The 21,504-nt window shown below is 48.0% G+C and overlaps 3 protein-coding genes across 4 annotated transcripts; 2 read left to right on the plus strand and 1 right to left on the minus strand.

The window, feature by feature from the left end:
* The first annotated feature begins 30 nt into the window (after window positions 1–30).
* Window positions 31–6,509, plus strand: LOC127605547 (DEP domain-containing protein 1A-like). 2 transcript variants are annotated; one of them, XM_052073135.1, is made up of 12 exons: window positions 31–269; window positions 610–875; window positions 970–1,114; window positions 1,268–1,377; window positions 1,465–1,595; window positions 1,706–1,753; window positions 1,928–2,065; window positions 2,312–3,259; window positions 4,333–4,505; window positions 4,576–4,752; window positions 4,937–5,143; window positions 6,292–6,509. In XM_052073135.1, the coding sequence occupies exons 1-12, from the start codon at window positions 192–194 to the stop codon at window positions 6,424–6,426; spliced, it is 2,556 nt and encodes an 851-aa protein (XP_051929095.1). In that variant the 5' UTR covers window positions 31–191; the 3' UTR covers window positions 6,427–6,509. The 2 variants fall into 2 exon arrangements, with proteins under 2 accessions (XP_051929095.1, XP_051929097.1); XM_052073137.1 differs by lacking the exon at window positions 2,312–3,259 and having other exon boundaries at window positions 37–269.
* Window positions 6,510–9,169: 2,660 nt separating this feature from the next.
* Window positions 9,170–15,788, plus strand: LOC127605459 (retinal Mueller cells isomerohydrolase-like). Its single transcript, XM_052072953.1, has 14 exons — window positions 9,170–9,327; window positions 10,730–10,812; window positions 10,892–11,042; window positions 11,119–11,226; window positions 11,450–11,591; window positions 12,276–12,423; window positions 12,509–12,590; window positions 12,887–13,019; window positions 13,167–13,309; window positions 13,388–13,517; window positions 14,586–14,700; window positions 14,790–14,884; window positions 14,969–15,080; window positions 15,332–15,788. The coding sequence occupies exons 1-14, from the start codon at window positions 9,206–9,208 to the stop codon at window positions 15,475–15,477; spliced, it is 1,710 nt and encodes a 569-aa protein (XP_051928913.1). The 5' UTR covers window positions 9,170–9,205; the 3' UTR covers window positions 15,478–15,788.
* A 302-nt stretch (window positions 15,789–16,090) lies between these two features.
* LOC127605458 (biotin-dependent 3-methylcrotonyl-coenzyme A carboxylase beta1 subunit-like) lies at window positions 16,091–21,115 on the minus strand. The gene is made up of 12 exons (XM_052072952.1): window positions 20,979–21,115; window positions 20,276–20,440; window positions 19,997–20,193; window positions 19,693–19,871; window positions 19,544–19,624; window positions 18,765–18,943; window positions 18,486–18,705; window positions 17,595–17,686; window positions 17,287–17,443; window positions 16,998–17,120; window positions 16,649–16,894; window positions 16,091–16,560 (listed from the first exon to the last, which is right to left on the minus strand). Exons 1-12 carry the CDS (start codon window positions 20,996–20,998, stop codon window positions 16,474–16,476), a joined length of 1,746 nt encoding a protein of 581 aa, XP_051928912.1. The 5' UTR covers window positions 20,999–21,115; the 3' UTR covers window positions 16,091–16,473.
* Between the last annotated feature and the right edge of the window lie 389 nt (window positions 21,116–21,504).

Raw genomic sequence — 21,504 nt, forward strand, 5'->3', positions numbered from 1 at the left:
ATTTCCGCAGTTCGAACACGTGATTACCAACTGTCCAATCACGTGGCAGAGTCTCACGGCTCGTAAATTTGAACGGACGGCTGCGGATTAGCAACTTTGTATTGTTGAGACTCGCCAATGCTGCCATTTACTCTCTCGTCCCACACTTGCTTACTTAGTAATGGAAACGAATTATCTGTCGTCGATTTGAAATGACCGATTGCGTCATTTTGGGGATAAACATGAGTACACATATCATCACCCCTGGGCCGTACCGAGCTACAAAGCTGGTAAGTTCACGTTAAGTTCTTGCAAGGAAACGGCGAAAAGACTACCAACTCAGTTTTTTTCCCCAGCAAATGCATTATAAGTCGTATTTAATTATATATATGAACTCACATGACTGTTGTCAATTAGTTTCAGATAGGCATAAACTAACCAGACTAAACAATGTTAACTTCTCAAGTTATTTGTTTACGTGGCGTGGCTTCGATGATGATTTATCATACGTGCATGTTTGTTGAACGGAAATTAAGAAAATAATTTCGAGACTTCATGTAAAGAGATGAATTGTGTATATATAAATATTGGGACCAAAGTAACCCAGTAAATCTTCTTGTCTGGTCTTAGTGGAATGAGATAACTCATCTCTTCCGAGCTGGCATGCCCCTGAAGAAGCACCGGCAGAACCTGCGGAATTACAGCTCCTGCTTCACGGCGCTCGCTGCTGTGGACTGGCTGCACCAAATGCTGTGTAGCAACAGCAACTTTGGTCCCGATGTCACCCGACAGCAGACGGTGCAGCTGCTCAAGAAATTTCTGAAGAACCACGTTATAGAAGACGTGAAGGGCCGTTGGGGCACAGAGGATCTCGAGGACAATAACACACTTTACAGGTAATCGTTAGTGATCCCATTCTCTGCTTTGGATTCTGAACGAGACGTTTTAGTTGCTGCCGCCACATTCGTACATTTGTCTGCCTTTCAAAAGGTTTCCGTCCACTTCTCCGCTGAAGCCCATCCCGTGTCCAGCTGTGCCCTCAGGGTCCAAAGGCGTTAAGAAAAGGCCTTCGCTTAGAGACAAAGAGGGTTTTTTCCGGTTTAAAAGCTTCAAGAAAAATGAACAGGAGGCTGAGGTAAGCCAAATGCCAGGGGTCTGCCATTTTTACACCATACGATCCGCTCTTACTCTTGTAATTTTTTGGGTATTTTTTATTTTTAGTCATCCAAACAAACAAAAAAAATAAAAAATCAGTACTTTAAACTACCTTATGTGTCCCTTTTTTCAGGAAAATCACCAAGCAGAAGAAGAGAAAGCTCCGGAAGAGGCGCATGTACAGAGACGAGAGTTGACTGAAGAGGACGAGCGCAATATCTGGAGAGATACCACACTGACCCAGTAAAAAAAAAAAAAAAAAAAACACACGTGAGAATCCAGAATGAATAAAGACGGGAGGACCCTTAGTGGCTTTCCGTTGTCTTTCAGCCTGCAGAAGATTCTGGCTGTTGCATCTCTTGATGAAGTGTTAGACCCCCGTTCGGTAAACCCTCACCACATCATCCATAACATGACGAAAGTCAACAAGCATGGCGTGGTCGCCCTCGATGACAAGACCGGTAGGTTGAAGTCCAATGAAAGTGAACTTCATGAGCGCTCGTCGCTTTTTGTTTTATATCGGCTAGCGGCTATCGAACTGCTAGCGTAGCCGATTCAATCTTTTCTCCAGATGATCTTCCTCATTGGGTTTTGTCAGCGATGAAGAGCCTGGCCAACTGTGAGTAGCAGCAGCAGCGGCGGCACTAATTGCTCTTTTTTTTTTTTTTTTTTAACGAATGATCGATTTTGGGCCGTTTCCATTGCGATTGTTGCTCCGGCGCCTAAATTAAACACCGCGCTTCTGTTTCTCTGTCCCCCCTTTTATTAAAATGTCAACCGACGGCACGTCCAGGGCCCAAGTACGACAGCGGCGAGCCGTCCTACCCGGGCTTTGAGCGGGACGTTTTCAAAACGGTGTCGGATTACTTCTACGGCCTTCCGCAGCCGTTGCTCACCTACGAATTGTATGAGCTGTTCATCAACGTGCTGGGTAGGTACTCGTTGCTCGACTGTTACAGTACAAATTTACGGACGTGGAATTTTGTGGACCTTGTTTTGGTAGGTTTTGGCTAACAACTTTTGATTCTCTCTTCTGTTTGTGGCAAGCTAACACCGTTATTCACATCTGTGTTATTCCCGACGCTAACCGAAGCTCCTCCCCCTTTTACTGTCTGCTTGCACTGACTCCCTGCCCGCGCTGCTCGACCCCCCCCCCCCTGTCTACCTCTCCGTCTAGTGTACTGCGGCTATCTAGCAGCGCCCGCTGCGCACCAAGGTGGCAAACGCAAGAAGCCCCATCGTCCCCCCGCACCTCCTCCGACGTCATTTCGCTCCACAGAATGTCTCCTCCTGTCGCTGCTTCGGCAAGGAACTTGCGATGAAACGGACTCTCCCATGAGGGAAGTGCTCGGCGCAAAAATTCAATCCCGCCGAGCGGCGCCGAGACGAGGCCCCGCCCCCGCCGCCGCCGCCGCCGACGGTGGCCGGTTAGGAGGCGGCGACGTGAGCCTCGGTACGGCCGGCTCGTCCTTGAGGCACCCGCGCAGAAGCTCCTCATTGGAGACCATCCTGGATGACTCCGCCCCTTTGACCAGGCGACAGATTTTCTTATCCAATGACAGCCTGGCATCCCGCTTCCCTAGCGACAGGAGCCGAGATAGCAACTGTCGCTCGCATGCTACCTCCGCGTCAACAAAGACCCGGCTGGCTCCATCTGGAATCGCTCCACGCAGTCTCGCCGGGCATTCGGTAGATTCTGCGGCGGCTTTGCGGACGAAGAGCGTGGGCAGCTGTCTGGACGTAGTCGCCGAGACCGGTGAAGAATCCTTTGAGGAGAGTAGGCGGCGAGGCCGAGCCGCCAGCTGCTCCAACGTCAACGCCTCAGAGGACCGCAATGACTCCCGCGCTTCCGCCCCCCCTCCCTCGTCATGCTCCCGGTTTCACTCCGGTTCGTCTTCATCCTCTGCATGGAAAGCACGCCGGCCTCACGCCACCTCCGAATCTACCGGCCGCCCGGCGGCTTCCGCTGCATCCAGTCTTTGGACCCTGTCGGCACCCCCGCTTGTCCGTCGCTGTGTGAGCTCTGCGGACGTGTCGAAGTTGCCTCGACCCGCTTCGCTGTTCAAAGCGTCTGTCTGCGCGCCGACCGCCGGAACGCACCCCCCCGAAACCAAACCCGAGCACAGTAAGACCTCTCTCCCCTGTCTGTTTGTCTGCCGATGTCTAATCAAACTAACAGCGTCTAACAATCTAATGCAGGGGTGTCCAAACTTTTTGCCAAGGGGGCCAAATTTTATGTGGTAAAATGTCGGGGGGGGGGGCCGACCTTGGCTGACATTCTTTACATTGAACAACAACATTGTTCAACAAATTTTAGTAAGCCAGTCTGTTTCACATTTCCATTTTTATTTTAATTTCAACAATCTTAAGAATTTCTTTTGGTTCATTTAAAACAGGAAGTTGAAATATGACATATCGGTCAATATAAACACGGAGTGATATCTTGTTAACTCGTGAGTGATGCCCCCTAGTGTCTAAATGCTATTACTCATTTAGTGAATGCTATTACTCATTTAGCCACTAGAGGGAAGCAGTACTCTATGAAACATCACTCACCAGTCGACGAGACCTCAGTCAATGCAACACGTGTTCCATTGCGACCAACCTGCGGGCCAGACGGCACTGATTTTATGACAGGGGCAGAGGGCCGGATGAAATTTGACCGCGGGCCGGATTTGGCCCCCGGGCCGGACTTTGGACATGCCTGATCTAATGAGAGCTCGTGTTGCAAGTTTCGCGCAAGAACGCAACTCTTGCTCATCTCCCGGGTTGAGGCCTTGAAAGTGGTTCCGACGTGCTTTGGACACGACGCCCGCCAGTCAACGCACAGAATCTTAAGGATTTTTTGGGCGACTCGCATTCTTTTCTTGCTGCATCCCGCTCGAAAAAACATATTATGAAAGGACATCTTCAATATTAATAGCGTCTTACTCAATTCATCACTGACTGTAGTTGTAGTTGATCAGCCATCAACTCACCCATTGAAGTTTTTTACATGATGAATGGGCTGGTGGGCGGGGCTTTGTGTTTTCCGGATTTGCGTCATTTCTGGCCGGCAACACGGGAGAACTGGCGCAAGAAGATCAAAAGGCTGAAGTTTTGCATGTTTTTCCCCCATGACCTTTCCCCTTTTGCATCGATTCAATGTTTCAAAGGCAACGGATTGACGGATTTGTCTCTCGCCGCGTATGCGCTCAGGGCTTCTCCGGCCTCAGAACGAGCGCGTGGCCATTGAGGCCCTGCAGTTGTGCACGCTCCTCCTTCCTCCCGCCTCACGCAGGAAGTTGCAGCTCCTCATGAGGATGATGGCCCGCATCAGCCAGAATGTGGATATGCCTCCGCTCCACCCGGCCATTGGCACCCGAACACTGGTGAGAGAGGGTGGGGGGGGGCAACTTCTCCAAATACGATCCCGATTGTGTTTTTTCGCTTTTTTTCCAGATGGTCCACGCCTTTTCATCCTGCGTCCTCGGCAGCGCCGACGAGTGCGACCTGGATGAGCTCTTAGCCACCAGATTGGTTTCCTTTTTAATGGATCACCAGCAAAGCATTCTGTCCGTCCCGGAGTATCTGCTCGGCGCTATTAACGATCATGTCCGGTGTTTGCGCGCAGCACAGGTTAGAGATCTTTAAAAAAAAATTTTTTTTAATCACACAAAATATAAATATGACTACTTTGCTTTTGTGTTCCACGGAGTGATGTTAAGAGCTCCCTTTATGGTGACAAAATGCTGATGTCATCATTCATCGCGCAATACAATACCGCTTGTTGAAATCCGCCCACTTTTCTCCCCCCCCGCAGGTACCAGTCGAAGACGTGGCGAACGTCGACGGCAGCGAGCCAGTGCGCGCTCCGCCGCCGCCGTACACTTTCTGCCGGCAGATTAGCGCTGCCGAATTTGAGCACCAGAAGTTGTCCTATTCCCAGAAGGCCATGGAGGACTTACTGGAGGTGTTGGTGTCGGATCAAAATATGACGGAGAAGGACAGATGCAAAAGGTTGAAGCAGGTAAAAAAAAAAAAATATTTGTTCTGTTACTTTGTGTATAACTAGCTGGTTCGCTGCCCTCTGGGCGGCTCATCAGCTAGTTCCTGCGGAAGGCTGGTAAGGTGGGCCTTCGGCCCACAAAAGTGTTGTTGCTTGGTTCAACTTTTTGTTCATCTTCATTGCTTATCGCGAAAATAAAGAGATGTTTAGCTCTACTAAATAACTAACAATTTTATTGCAATGCTTGTGGGTAGACAACATTTTTTCGCTAAGATGCCCGCGCGATCGTAGTGAGCCACTGCCTGAGCGGCGCAGTGGTGGCGCGCAGTGGCGGCGCGCAGTGGCGGCGTGCAGCGGCGCGGTGAAGTAGGTACGTTTTGAAAAGGGACAGACGGAAGGACAGACTGCGTGCGGGACGAAGTGCAATATATATATAGATTTAGACGGCGGCGCGAGCACCCGCAGCGGCTCCTCTCGATGTCTGATTGAGAGGGAAGAAATTTAATCTGTGCCGTATGTTGCACATACGGCGCATTTGACAATAAAGTTGTACTCGACTGGACTTAACTTATTCCTATATATTATTATATATAATATAATATATATCATTCATTCATTCATCTTCTGTACCGCTTGATCCTCACTAGGGTCGCGGGGGGTGCTGGAGCCCATCCCAGCCGTCTCCGGGCAGTAGGCGGGGGACACCCTGAATCGGTTGCCAGCCAATCACGGGGCACACAGAGACGAACAACCATTCGCACTCACACTCACACCTAGGGACAATTTAGAGTGTTCAATCAGCCTGCCACGCATGTTTTTGGAATGTGGGAGGAAACCGGAGCACCCGGAGAAAACCCACGCAGGCCCGGGGAGAACATGCAAACTCCACACAGGGAGGGCGGAGCTGGAATCGAACCCGGTACCTCTGCACTGTGAAGCCGACGTGCTAACCACTGGACTACCGGGCCGCCTTATTATATATAATATAATATATAATATATATATATATAATATTATAATATTATATTTTGGTGCTCAAGAGTTCACGATTAATTCTTGCGAATCACTTTTGCTTGCAGCCAGAGAACTGCATTTTGCCCCGGAGCGAAAAATAAATCCATTTGCTCGCCTGACGCCTCACCCCCATCTTATACGGTGACCTTGTTCAGTTTCAGAAGCAGTACCCCGACATCTACAGTCGACGCTACCCGGCCGCGGAAAAAGCCGGCAAGACCGACAACAAGCCAAAGATGAAAGCGCCGCTGCTCATCAGGAGGACCAAAGCGTTCGGTATCAGGAGCTAAACTGGTTGGGACGTTCGCTGCACTGGAACTGCACTCGCGCTGGTACCCACACGACCGGATGTTACAATGGGAACGATTATATATATTTTTGGTGGGAGCGCGGGAGCACCGCTGCGCCATTGAAGCTCAACTGTCTACATGTGAAGTATTTTCCGCATGAATGTGGACATGTACGTTTGGGAATTAGATTCTAGATTTTAATTTATGTTAATGGTACTAATGCGAGATGTCTTGGCTTGAATCTATTTTTTTTTTTTTTAAGCCAATGTTTTTATGGCGGCCCGGTAGTCCAGTGGTTAGCACATCGGCTTCACAGTGCAGAGGTACCGGGTTCGATTCCAGCTGCGGCCTCCCTGTGTGGAGTTTGCATGTTCTCCCCGGGCCTGCGTGGGTTTTCTCCGGGTGCTCCGGTTTCCTCCCACATTCCAAAAACATGCGTGGCAGGCTGATTGGACGCTCTAAATTGTCCCTAGGTGTGAGTGTGAGCGCGGATGGTTGTTCGTCTCTGTGTGCCCTGCGATTGGCTGGCAACCGATTCAGGGTGTCCCCCCGCCTACTGCCCGGAGACAGCTGGGATAGGCTCCAGCACCCCCCGTGACCCTAGTGAGGAACAAGCGGCTCGGAAGATGAATGAATGAATGAATGAATGAATGTTTTTATGTACTAAACAGTTTCATTCATTCATTCATTCATCTTCCTAACCGCTTGATCCTCATTAGGGTCGCGGGGGGTGCTGGAGCCTATCCCAGCTGTCTCCGGGCAGTAGGCGGGGGACACCCTGAACCGGTTGCCAGCCAATCGCAGGGCACACAGAGACGAACAACCATTCGCACTCACACTCACAACTAGGGACAATTTAGAGCGTCCAATCAGCCTGCCACGCATGTTTTTGGAATGTGGGAGGAAACCGGAGCACCCGGAGAAAACCCACGCAGGCCCGGGGAGAACATGCAAACTCCACACAGGGAGGCCGGAGCTGGAATCGAACCCGGTACCTCTGCACTGTGAAGCCCACGTGCTAACCACTGGGCTACCGGGCCGATTACTAAACAGTTTATAAGACTCAAAATGTTCAGTTCCTGTATTCTTAATTTAGTCGTGTTTGGATTTTTTATTTTTTTTTTCCAACTGCAGAGCTGGGAAAGGAATTAAGCTTGATATTTTGGCGCTCTGCTTGTATGTCTATCGTTGTAGTTGAAAAAGTTCAAGCCGTCCAAAATGTTAAATTGCAGCGGGCTTTAGGGTTTTAATCGGTACCCGCTTTCTTTTGCCGATTGGTTTAATGCACAAAGCGTGACCTTAACTTTCCAAAAATGTCCTCATATATTTGGCATTTCTTGGTCCCAGCCTACGTGAAGGATGGTTTAACCTCGATGCATGTTATTAAATGTCCTAGATTGCAGTTCTTGTTATCCTTGTTCCTCTCCAACTATGCAAATTTCAGGGTAATAAACGCATGCAGCTGTTATTTGCGTGGTCGTATTTGTTACAAAACTGCTCAAGAAGAAGAAGAAGAAGAAAAACCTTTATTAGTCTCACAATGGAGAAATTCCCAATTCACAGCAGCAAAGTTATGAAAGTAAGAAGTAGAACAACAAATTATAGGAGCTGCTGAAAAGGCAGCCACTCTCGCGTAATCCGCTTCAAACTCCAAGCCGCGACTCCCAGCTCCAAATCCGCATCGGCACTCCGCGCCAACGCTCCTTTCTTCTCATCGTCGGCTCCTCAAGACCTCCATCCATCCAGCCGCAGACCGTTCAACAGCACCGATCTCTCCGCTGAACAAAGCGGGGCTGTGAAAAATGCTGCCCATTACAGGCGCAAGACACAAGCGCCCCGGGACTGTCCAGCAACGACAGTCAAATGGCGCCGACATTCCTCCAGTCAAAAACAGTGCTGGTATACCCATGCTGCCGAGAAGGCGCAACCACCAAGCACAGAGTCTCCTCTATGATGAATGTCGTGGCCAAAAAAATGCTGAAAAAGGTCCACAGCAAGTCCACACGACGTAACAACAAACACAAAGTGACAAAAGAAACACAAGAACAACAAAAAAAAAGCAAGGCTCATGTGAGCACTTGCTGACGGCTGCCTACTCGGGCGCCATCTTGACTTCAAAGAATGTCATTCTTTGTGATTTCTCAATGTGATTGGTACACAGCCACAACCCAACGATAGGTCACTGAAGCAGAACTATTGAGTCGCTTGAAACTAGTGAATTATTGCCCGTTATTTTTGTCGATTTTTTTTTTTTTTTTCACCCCCAGATGGTGTTCGACTTCACGGGTTTCTATGGCGGCTTCTTTTTGGGACATCACCCCCTTTAAAGCTGACGAGCTCATTTTGCCTCATGCCATCTCAAATACCGATGCCGTTGGCGAGAACAATAACCGATGTGGTCCATTTGGGTGAAATGTTTCCAGACTTCATCCTCGGCTCTTCTGCAACGGCATGATCCGTTCTCATTCTCTCCGTATTGCTGCCTCGGGAACCAAGCAGTTAAATGTTCTTCCTACGTTGAGTTTCTCCAAGCCGTCTGGAACTCATTAGGACGCATTCTTACACATGCACAAATAAGCGTCAAACGGCCGAAATGGAGGCTCGGGTCCTTGCAGTGGACGTTGCCCCCACAGGTCAACAAAGGCCTTGTTTCGAAGGCTTCGGTGGACGTTTGACTCGAGGCCATGAGGACAAAGCTGACTTGTTTGGCTGGGCTTCCCGCCGTGTGGAGGAAAGGTAGAAGTGGGGGTGTGGGGGCGGGGGCGGGTGTGGGAAGGAGATGCAGAGAAGAGGAGGAGAATTCTCTCATAACAGGAAATTAGTGTGCGGTTTCAATGCAGCCTGGAGTGCTCGGGAAAGCGAGAAGGATTTTTCAAAAGCGTACGGCAGAATGGCCAGCTAGTAAGTAAAGCTTTTCTATTCTTTCATGTTTTTTTGTTTTTTTTAGGAGTGCATGAGCTAAAACTAAAAAAAAAAAAGTCAAATACACGATTTGTGTTCCTGAGTTGACTGGGTTTCACCAGTCAAGTTAGTTACTTGAGGAATGCAAAGTTTTCCATGAGCACTTTGGACTTCCTAATATTTTGTGGTCGTATGAAGACATGAACGGAGGCAAATTTCCCCAAACAAATGGCAGAATTGTCCAACAAATGAGTTCATTGTCATTTGGCCTCAATTTGACTGCGATACAAAGCCAGTCGGCGGCCCGGTAGTCCAGTGGTTAGCACGTCGGCTTCACAGTGCAGAGGTACCGGGTTCGATTCCAGCTCCGGCCTCCCTGTGTGGAGTTTGCATGTTCTCCCCGGGCCTGCGTGGGTTTTCTCCGGGTGCTCCGGTTTCCTCCCACATTCCAAAAATATGCGTGGCAGGCTGAATGAACACTCTAACTTGTCCCTAGGTGTGAGTGTGAGTGCGAATGGTTGTTCGTTTCTGTGTGCCCTGCGATTGGCTGGCAACCGATTCAGGGTGTCCCCCGCCTACTGCCCGAAGACAGCTGGGATAGGCTCCAGCACCCCCCGCGACCCTCGTGAGGATCAACCGGTACCGGTACAAAGCCAGTCATCAAAATCTTGTGTTCTGAGCAAAAATGACAACAATTTAAATCCGACCTCCAAAACCACAAGTTTCCCCCTTGGAAGTGGAAACCGAACACACTTTCGCAGCCTTCATCATACACCGCCGAGAGAGTTCTTACGGATTGTCTTTGAGATCCGCTGCAACAGCCATCTTGGCATCACTCAGGACTTCGAAACGGACCTCTTTGATGAAACCACAGTCGGATTTCGTTTGGGCTAGTCAAGAAGTTGCTCCAGCACGGGCGGTGAGGACAGGAACTGTCAGATGCTCAGGGAGTTGCGAGCATTGCCTCACCTATTATCGCTCACTGACCGAAGCGCACCGATTGATTGTCCTGGAACTTTTCTGACATTCTTCTTTGAGAGTGTCAGTTTAGCAACCAACGATCCTGAATTCATTCCATGCATCCATCTTCCGAGCCGCTTGATCCTCACTAGGGTCGCGGGGGGTGCTGGAGCCTATCCCAGCTGTCTCCGGGCAGTAGGCGGGGGACACCCTGAATCGGTTGCCAGCCAATCGCAGGGCACACAGAAACGAACAACCATTTGCACTCACGCTCACACATAGGGACAATTTAGAGCGTCCAATCAGCCTACCATACATGTTTTTGAATGTGGGAGGAAACCGGAGCACCCGCAGAAAACCCACGCAGGCCCGGGGAGAACATGCAAACTCCACACAGGGAGGCCGGAGCCTGAATTCATTCTCGACTGTAATTCTTGTCCAGTGTGGAGCATCCCGCTGCTGGTTACAGGAAGATCTTTGAGACGGTGGAGGAGCTGAATGAAGCAATTCCAGCCAAGGTCACCGGTAGGGGAGAAAACATTCCTTGAACCTGTACCGCCGTATCTTACAGGAATGTAACTTTGTCCAATTTGTGTCTGCGAAGGCGTTTTGCCAACATGGCTGGGCGGCAGTCTTCTCAGGATGGGACCGGGTCTTTTCGAGGTCGGGGACCAACCGTTCCACCATCTGTTTGACGGACAGGCTCTCATACACAAGTTTGACCTGAAGAACGGTCGGGTGACCTATTGCAGAAAGTAAGAACTGAACCGTTGCAGACCGGGGAAGTTGGATCCTGCCCTGAAAATGACCGCGCCTCTTCTTCTTGTTCAGGTTTTTGAAAACGGATGCCTATGTCCGTGCCATGACCGAGAACAGAGTGGTCATCACGGAGTTTGGCACAGCGGTGTACCCTGACCCCTGCAAAAATATCTTCTCCAGGTGAAATTGACTGTTGTTCCAACATTGATGGATTCAAAATTTGTGTTTAAACACAAAAGAAGAGATCAAATTTTCCGTTTATTTAAAAAAAAAGGGCCACGTTAGGAGAAGAGTTTCGCCCTGAATGAATGTAAAGAGGTGTGGGTACACCCTGGACTGGTCACCCTCCAATCGCACGGCTTTCTTTGTAATGAACAAACAACTGACTCGTATGTGAGTGCAGATTTTTCTCCTACTTCCGGGGCATTGAGGTGACTGACAACTGCGTCGTGAACGTCTATCCAATTGGAGAGGAATTCTACGCCGTCACGGAGACCAATTACATCACCAAGGTTGATCCCGAGTCACTGGACACTTTAAAGAAGGTGAGAGTCAACCGAGCTTCGCCGAGTTGCACTAAAGAAAATAAATAAAAATACATCTTTCAAAACATGGATATCCGTCAATTATCAAGTTATTTATTTACATTTTTGTATTTGTTATTAGATCAAGGCACTGAAAATAATTATCTACCTCAAGTAAAAATAATTTAAATCAAGGCGTTCGATTTAAAAATGTGCGTTTTATGGACGTGATATTTTCCTCACAAAACGTATACATCAGAAGCAATTTTTCTTTGGATTCGAACAAAGTAAGAATTTGTTTTCCATTTCATGTACGGTAATGATGTCATTTGTTTTCCCGCGATATATATAGTTTTCCAAATCTTTCCAAAATGTAGCACTAATGGGTACAGTAAAAAAAAGTCACACTTTTAATTTCAGCTGTACAAAAACAACACTTATTATCAATATCCACAAACCGTAAAATGGACGCGTTAGTTGTAAATATGATGTATTTTTAAATAGAATTCTCAAAACTTTATTTACAATGAGGAGTTTTACAATGACATTGATTTGCGTCATCCGACTAGAAAACCTAAATCTACCAAACTGAAGGTTTGATCATTTTTTAGCTTTCTGGAGGATTTATCATACACAAATACCGTATCATATATAGCTGCTGCATATGAGTGTGCTCTTTTTTGTGTGTCAATGGACGTAAATTAGGTGGACCTGTGTAAGTACCTGTCGGTTAATGGGGTAACAGCTCACCCCCACTTTGACGCAGATGGTACAGTCTACAACATCGGCAACTGCTTTGGCAAGAACATGAGTCTCGCTTATAACATTGTCAGGATCCCACCTGCTCAGAAAGGTGAGTTTGATTCGGTTTGTTCCCAGAAGTAAAATCGTTTTATTTTTTGGGGGGGTCATTTACCGTTGCCGCCCTGTGTTTATAGACAAGTCGGACCCCCTTGAGAAATCGCAGGTTATCGTTCAACTCCCAAGCAGTGAGAGGTTAAAACCCTCCTACATTCACAGGTACCAAGGAGGAAGATGTTTTTTTCAAAACATGGCGGCATTGAGTTACTTTAAACAAATCTTTATTGAACAAGTCAGAATACAATTCTCATCAAACAGAAAACAAAACGAACGTGCTACCAATACATACATATTACAAACGTTTAAACAAAAAAGAAGGGGGAAAAAATAGAATGAAGCCAGGGGATTTTTAGACAAAATGGCGGCATTGAGTTCAAACTCAACTGAGTATTGAGTATGACGTCAGAATCTAAAATGTCCATCTGCGTCCCCGGTTCTTCTCTCTGCTTGCCCAGTTTTGGTTTGACCGGCGACTATTTCGTGTTTGTGGAGCAGCCGGTGAAAATCAACCTGCTCAAGTTTCTGTCGGCTTGGAGTGTCAGAGGAGCCACATACATGGACTGCTTTGAATCCAATGAGAGCATGGGGGTAGGTGGGCGTGTCGTCCATATTTGCCAGGGCATGTGAAGATTTTAAATTTAAATCCTACAATTAAACATTTGCTTCCGTAGCCCAGACTTTGTACTCACTCCAGTTGACTCTTTGTACATGGGCATGTTTTTTTTTTTTCTGTAGACGTGGTTTCACCTGGCCACGAGGGACCCGGCGGCATATCTGAGCAGCCACAAGTTCCGAACTTCGGCTTTCAACATTTTCCATCACATCAATGCTTATGAAGACCAGGGATTTATTGTTGTTGACCTCTGTGTGTGGAAAGGGTAAGCTCAACTGTGTGTGTGTGTGTGTGTTTGCGTGATGACACACACGATGCTTTTAACCGTTGCGTCTGTGCGCAGACATGACTTTGTGTATAACTACCTGTATCTGGCCAACCTGAGGGGAGAGTGGGATGAGGTTAAGAAAGCAGCCGCGAGAGCTCCTCAGCCCGAGGTCAGAAGATACGTGCTGCCGCTGGATCTGCACACCGTGAGTACACGCATCCCCCGGCCCGTTTTCAGTCAACTTAACTGTTGCTGCTGTGAAGCGGATGACGGAGGACCCCAGTTGGTTTTTTTTTTGGGGGGGGGGGTGGAGGGTGTATTGAGGACATTTCAATTCATTTCAAAAAGGGAAAGATGGTTTCAGATACAAAATATGACCGTGGTCACGGAACAATACAATACATTCATTCATTCATTCATCTTCCGAGCCGCTTGCTCCTCACTAGGGTCGCGGGGGGTGCTGGAGCCTATCCCAGCTGTCTCCTGGCAGTAGGTGGGGGACACCCTGAATCGGTTGCCAGCCAATCGCAGGGCACACAGAGACGAACAACCATTCGCACTCACACTCACACCTAGGGACAATTTAGAGTGTCCAATCAGCCTGCCACGCATGTTTTTGGAATGTGGGAGGAAACCGGAGCACCCGGAGAAAACCCACGCAGGCCCGGAGAGAACATGCAAACTCCACACAGGGAGGCCGGAGCTGGAATCGAACCCGGTACCTCTGCACTGTGAAGCCGACGTGCTAACCACTGGACTACCGGGCCGCCATACATGCTGATTTTTACTTCTCCTTTGACGAATGTCGTGGCCAAAAAACGCTGAAAACAGTCCATATCGGGTCCACACGATGAAACAAGTGACAAAAGAAAAGACAAAAACAACAAAAAAAGCAAGGCTCTTGTAGAGCACGTGCCGAAGGCTGCCTACTCGGGCGCCATCTTGGAAAAAATAAACAATGAACAAATGAACTTGTATCTCAAGGCACCCCTGCGCAGTTGTTGACTTAAAGTGCGTTTCCTGCTTTTTTTTCTTCTTGCAACTACATTGTATTTAGTCAAAAGTGGCTAATCTTTTTGTGCTTGCTAATGGCTCTGTTCCGTTTGTGACCAGCAGATGGCAGTGAAGGGCTTCGCACCTGTTGGTCATCATGTCATTCGCTCTTTTCTGTTAAAAGCACCGTCGCACCGACCGCTCTTGGATCGTTGTGTTGCCGTCATGTTTTTCTTTTTTTTTTCTGTTGCCGTCACGTTCGCTCTGTGCGGGCTTTTAGGAGGAGCCAGGAAAGAACCTGATCTCTCTGCCGTACACGACGGCAACCGCTGCTCTTCGTAGTGACGGAACCGTCTGGTTGGAACCTGAAGTCCTCTTTTCCAAACCAAGACAAGGTGCCACTATTTTTTTTGGTTTTGTTTTGTTTTGACAAAAGGCCCGCAAGTATGGTTCTCCACATTCAACTTGCAGCATTGTCTCGCAGCCTTTGAGTTTCCGCAGATCAACTACTCTCAATGCCGTGGCAAGAAGTATTCCTTCGCGTATGGTCTTGGACTCAACCATTTCATCCCTGACAAGGTGGGAACACTCAATTTGCACACTATAGATGTTATAAATTGATTTTTTCATTGGGACAATGATTGATTTGAGAACTGACTCTAGATTGTCAAGTTAAACGTCCAGACCAAAGAGACGTGGGTGTGGCAGGAGGATGAGTGTTATCCGTCAGAGCCGCTATTCGTACCAACGCCGGGGGCTACGACGGAGGATGACGGTATGATTGCAATCGCAAAGAACACAAATAAAAAAAAAAATAAAAGTAGTATTACTTACCCATAACTTTGTCGTTATTCTTGCTTTACATTTGCAATTGACAATCCCGTATATATTAAAACCAAGATCCTAAAGTTCTCTCATATGAATGCAACTTCATTGATTAAATACGATGACAGGTAATGTGTCTATCATACTCGACAATCTAAAAAATGTCAGCTACTCAGCTCCTTATGTGTGTGTCCTTTGTAGGTGTGCTGCTGAGTATTGTTGTCAAGCCAGGAGCAGAGAAGCCCGGCTTCTTGTTGGTGCTGGATGCCGTCAAACTGAGCGAGGTGGCCCGGGCAGAGGTGGACAGCATCTTTCCGGTGACTTTTCATGGCTTCTACAAGCCGTGATCCTCGCATAACGAGCCCAAATAGTCAGCGCGCGTGGCGGAGTCGCGACAAAAGGACGGTGGTCTTTCTTCATAAAGTACACGACACGGATCTTGACGACCTGCGTCGCCTGTTGATGTACTTGACTGAAGAGCAAGAATACAGGCGTGAAGCAGCATGTATTGCTAATGCACGGGCAGGCAACTTTTAACCACACTCTACTCTATTGAGTTTTCAACAGCTTTGCAAGATTAACAAACACAAATGTTTTGACTTTTTGGTGGTATATTACAATTTTTTTTTTAATTTGTCATAAAAATATGAGGCTTTTATCGGATGGCTATCTCTGGTGTTTTTGAATGTGCAAAACATCCGATTTATTTATTCATTTTTAAAATGCACATTTGAAACACGTGGTGCCTCTGTGCTAAGCGATTTTCCCTGAAACATATCAGTATGAAAAAAAGTCAAATCTTTACATTTATCAACACATTATGGTCACACTGAAGTAAAATTGCCCTTTTCTTTACTGTCCTAAAATGAAAATAGCCTTCACTTAAATGCTATTCCAATAGGATTGAAAGTAGTTTAAACTGTTTCTCCATTTATGTGTTACAGTGCATTTTATTTACAATATAAACTCACTTCCAAAATGTGACACCTGTAAAAATGACAGCATCGCATTCATGGCGCAGGTGCTCCACTGGTTTGACTTCGGCTCCCACGGGTGGACGGCTGCAACTGGAGAAGTTGCAGAAACTATTTTATGTCACCACCGGAGGCCGGAAACGTCCGACTTGCACAAAGGAGAAGTCCGTTTTTGCGTTTGGTTGGATTTCTGTCCGATGGGCAAACAGCCAACGATATCATCTGCTGTAAGACGTGCCGCGTTGAGGCACTTGTTCACAAGAAAGAATCACGTTAAATAAGTCGTTCAATTTCAAATTATTTACATATTAATAAAAAGCGATCAACGGGCAGGCTGTCCGACGTAGACGAGTGCGACACGGACGTTTCTTACAGCCGCAGAAGTGCCGATTGCGATTTCTCTGTTGACGGTTGATAACGCTGCTGTTTAATGACGTCCAGGCAGTCTCGAAGAACCTGCAGATGCACACACACGTTCACGTCAATTAATAAACCCAGGCCAAAGCGTGCCGCCAGATAGCAAAAAATGCATGCGGGACTTTACTCGTCGAGTGTCCTGAGGAAGAATGACTCCGTCGTCCCAAAGCCGTCCAGAGGAGAAAAAAGCCGAGCTCTCCTCCTCCAACGTCCTGTTGAGATTGCGCTCCGTCTCGTTTCTGTCCGCCGGCTCCTCTTCCTGCTGCTGCTCGTCGTCGGGGTGAAGCAGAAGGCCCACGTGACCTGCGGCCGTCATGGACACTCTGGCGTTGGGCCACAGGAACAGGAAGTTTGGGTCAAAAGACCGCCCACACTGGAGACAACGGGTGGGGGTGAATCGGTCATTTGAAAACGTAGTCCTCGAAAAATACAACCACAAAATGATACAAGACCACCACGGACGGCGGGCGTCTTACCATGGCGTAGCTGTCGGCGCCGTGGGAACCGCCTATCACCACGGTGATTTTGGGCACGGAGGCGCACGCCACAGCTGCCATCATTGAAGCTTGAGCCTTCAATCGGTTGCCGTTCATCTCGGCCTAAAAACAACCAAGACGGAAACGACGTGACCGTTTGTTTTGCCGGACTGCCATTTTGATCATTTTGTCAGGACGCGACCACAACATGACGCAGTTTCATTCCATGGGCGAGCGAAATGATTTTTTTTTCATTAGCGCTAAACCTTTGTAGTAGGCCTGTGCGTACCTGTGCCACCGACAGAGTGAGAGCGGCCGAAGGCGCAGTGTTCTGCAGGAAGAGGAGCGGGGTGTCTCTTTGGTCGCACAGTTGAACAAAATGGCCGCCTTTCAAGGCCGCCTGATATGTCAGCTCTCCATTGTTGGCCACGATTCCTACCAAGTGACTGAGGTCAGAAACACAGAAAAGAACTTAACACACCGCATACAGCCACCGCACTGGTGGAATATAGACAAAAATCAATCTATACAACTAACTGAATTAAAAAACAAAAAGGGCTTAATGAGTCCAAACTTGTGTGTGTTTCATTTGAATACCCGTGAATCTTAGCAAAGCCGGTGACGAGCGTGGTTCCAAAGAGAGCCTTAAACTCCTGGAAGCGGCTGCCGTCCGTCAGTCGACTTATAACCTGGAGAAACAATGCCGTCCATCAGCGTGGCTAATACTTTAAACCTGCAGAGCCGCGAGCAGGAACGTTGGTTTACATGTTCGCGAAATCAAGAGAATCCGCCAATAAGGGAAAGAAGATCGAACAGTACCAAATTGATGAAAGGTACGGCGAAACGCGCAGCTAACGAGCAGCCATGACGAAGCTAGTTCGACGAGAGACGTTTCGTCCCGGCGCGACGTGGAGGAGATAGCGCTTTGCGCGTGCTAAGTTGTCAAAAACAAGGCAAGACAAGAAACCTATTGAATCATTTGAACAAGTCGCGAAAAAAGCTAGCAGAGTTTGCTGACGTAAACATGAGCCGTTTCGTCGCTAATAGCTAGCTAGCCGCCAGTCACCGGATGAAAGCGGCAATCCATCGTGTCGTCTTTTGATCCGGCACATTTGTAAGTAGCAACGATGCTAACGCCGGATGATTCATTCTAATATTGATTGATTATTCCTGTCGGTCTATTTATTATTAGTTCACTGTCTTCTTTTATTTGATCCTACACTTCTTGTACAGCAGTAGAACAACACAGTTGGAAATGAATGAGCGTGTTGAATGACTCGATAATTATCATGGTTGTCAGTCGCGGTGCTTTAAAAATGGCGGATAAAAAGCAATGGAGAAAAAAAATAAATGTTGTCGTCCCATGAACAGCGCGTACGGTTGAGACAAGCGCCTGCTGCGACACAAAAAAAGGTTGGGGACCACTTTGTGAGACGTGAATTCATTTTTTTGGCCTGGGAAATCCTCAAGCGCTTGTGCTTGACGTACCATTTTAACGTCCAGACTGTAGTTGTAACTTTTGGGGGCAAGGCCAAGTAGCTCCTCCGAACTGTAAAGTGGCTTCTCGTCTTCTTTCCTCTTGCGCGTCGTCTCCTCCTTGTCCTCCTCGTGCGCAGGCAGCGTGAAATTGAGGGTGGAAATGATGTTTCGGGTGTACTCCAAGGCCTCCTCCTCTTCCCAGGCAAAATGATCCACACAGCCGCTCACCCTGAAAGCGGATCAATCAGACTTCTGCTCGCGGCACGGTGAGGATTTTGTGAGCGTAACTCAGCATGAAGCCTGGCTCCCCCGAGCTCCTCGGGCGTGACTTCCTCCCCAGTGGCCGCCTTGACCAGCGGCGGTCCTCCCAGGAACATGGTCCCGATCCGGTGCACCATCACCGTCTCCTCCGCCATGGTGGGGATGTAAGCTCCGCCCGCTGTGCACGAACCGCACACCACCGACACCTTTATCATGGGGACTACTGGTCCGTGACACAACAAAGGTTGGGGACCACCGGTCTAATTGTGACACTGATGACATTTAAATAAACAAATGATCCCAATACTAATATTATTCATTCATTCATCTTCCTAACCGATTGATCCTCACTAGGGTCGCGGGGGGTGCTGGAGCCTATCCCAGCTGTCTTCGGGCAGTAGGCGGGGGACACCCTGAATCGGTTGCCAGCCAATCGCAGGGCACACAGAGACGAACAACCATTCACGCTCACACTCACACCTAGGGACAATTTAGAGTGTTCAATCAGCCTGCCACGCATATTTTTGGAATGTGGGAGGAAACCGGAGCACCCGGAGAAAACCCACGCAGGCCCGGGGAGAACATGCAAACTCCACACAGGGAGGCCGGAGCTGGAATCGAACCCGGTACCTCTGCACTGTGAAGCCCACGTGCTAACCACTGGACTACCGGGCCGCCCATACTAATATTAATTAAATCAATTAACTAAAATAATTAATAATTAAATTAATTAACTAAAACGTAACTTTTTTTTTGCTCACATCCTTTTATGATGTTGACGTCCTATAAAGTTGAGATGAGCTTACCTGCGGAATCTTCATAGCAGACATGACTGCTTCGTTATAAAACGTCCTCCCTCCCTGGTTCTTATCAGGAAAGATCTCGGACTGTGGATGGATTTACCAGGAGCGTGAGTCCAAAACTCGGCAAAAAGGACAGCGCGTGAATAAGTTACCTGGAGTGGCAGGAAAGCTCCTCCGGAGTCAACCAGGTAGACGCAGGGCAGGCGATTCTGAATCGCCACCTCTTGTGCTCGCAGTTGCTTCTTGACTGTGATTGGATAAGCCGTTCCGCCCTTCACTGTGGCGTCGTTGGCGATGAACACACACCACAGGCCGTTGATCCTTCCAACCCCTGTGCGTACATTGTATGTACATTCAACATACGCAAAGTTGGGGCGGCATAGTGAACGATTGTTGCGGAGTAGCCAGATGTTGATGCTAGTAGCAAAACTACTCCTCCACTTAGTGCTTTCTGACCCGTCAGGCAGCCGGCTGAGGGAATATCTCCGTACGGCAGACCCAGACCCGCAAAGCGCGACAGCTCAAGGAAGTCCTCATCGTCCAATAGCAAGCGCAATCGATCCTTAACCAACAACTTGCCGTTCCTCTGAGTGTGTCTCGCAATGGCACTGTCACCCCCTCCTTTCGTCACCTTCTCGTTCAGCTCCGCATACCTGGAAATCATTTCGAGAATGCGATGAAGTGGAGCTGATGTCAACTTAATTGATTAATTGAGTCCAAAAGTAGTCCCCTCACTTGCTGCAGCAGTCGTTGCTGTTTCGAAGGTTAGCTTCGTAAACGTGCTTGTGGATGTCCAGGAGGGGCGACTCCAACACTGGCAAGGCGCTACGCCGAGCTCTCCTCTCTCGGGTCGCAGTGCTCATTTGTTGGACCAAACGCCGAGGATGCTGCGCTGCCTTCCTGCACCACAAAACACATTTCAGTTTGTCAAATCTGGAACAATTGGAGTTGGGAAAAAAAAATCCTACGTTGAACTATTGGACTGTAGAATGTGGTGCTTGAGACGATATTATTTTTTATCTTCACCTGTACAGCTCCTCCTCTCTCATGCAGAATGGTGAGTCTTTATTGATTTATTAAAGGGCATTTTCCTCTTTATTTTGACGTTTTCGGAAGAGTGTGTAGTATTTCTATTTGTGTAAACGTGTATTATGTACTATAAACTTATCGGCACTACGGTATGTTTGCATTGGCACAAGCAGGCGTTATATGCATATTCGTGTTTACGCAATGCAAACAAAAGTTTGATCAATTTTGGAACTCGTAAACCAAATACGCATATACGCTTCATAATAAGCGTAGTCGTTGTTTTATTACAAGCATCGGTGCTTAATACTCGAGCGCGAGAGAAATGTATGCCAAAGGTCGTATTATATGGCTTCTCGTTGTGTGCTCAAACGACACCTTGAGGGTTGTTGATGTTGATGACAGTTGTTACCTTGCAATGAAGCGGTACATGTCTACTGGTGGCACTGCAGCTAAAAACTGGACGGCGAAAGAAAAGCGGAGCGCAAAAACATAACCAGCGATTCTTGCAAGGTCCGTTTCTTTCTTTTTCCCGATGTTATTTACTCTTCATTGACAACCGTGTGCGTTTACTGCCATCTAGAGGAAAGGAGTTGATAAAGCAATCTATTTTCGCCTCGCTTCATTTTGGAAGCGCTTCGCTCCCTGTGTTGGCTGTAGAAAGACCCACTAGAGGTATTAGCAGTAAAGTAATACAAAGTTGGTACGGTAGTAACAACGCCCCCCCCCCACCACACACACACATGCACACTGTCGTGTTATCAAGTCAGGCACACGTGAGTCCAACTGTCGTATTAATGTGGATAACTTTATTGAGCTTTCCCGAAGCGTGTATTCTCTCTCTAGTCACTCTCTTGTCTCCCGCTCTCGGCGCACACTCATGACGTAGTCACCCCGCGACTCTATCGTCATGCTGTACACAATTACACCACACACAC

The sequence above is a fragment of the Hippocampus zosterae genome, chromosome 8, assembly GCF_025434085.1.
Source record: "Hippocampus zosterae strain Florida chromosome 8, ASM2543408v3, whole genome shotgun sequence".
Lineage (NCBI taxonomy): Eukaryota > Metazoa > Chordata > Actinopteri > Syngnathiformes > Syngnathidae > Hippocampus > Hippocampus zosterae.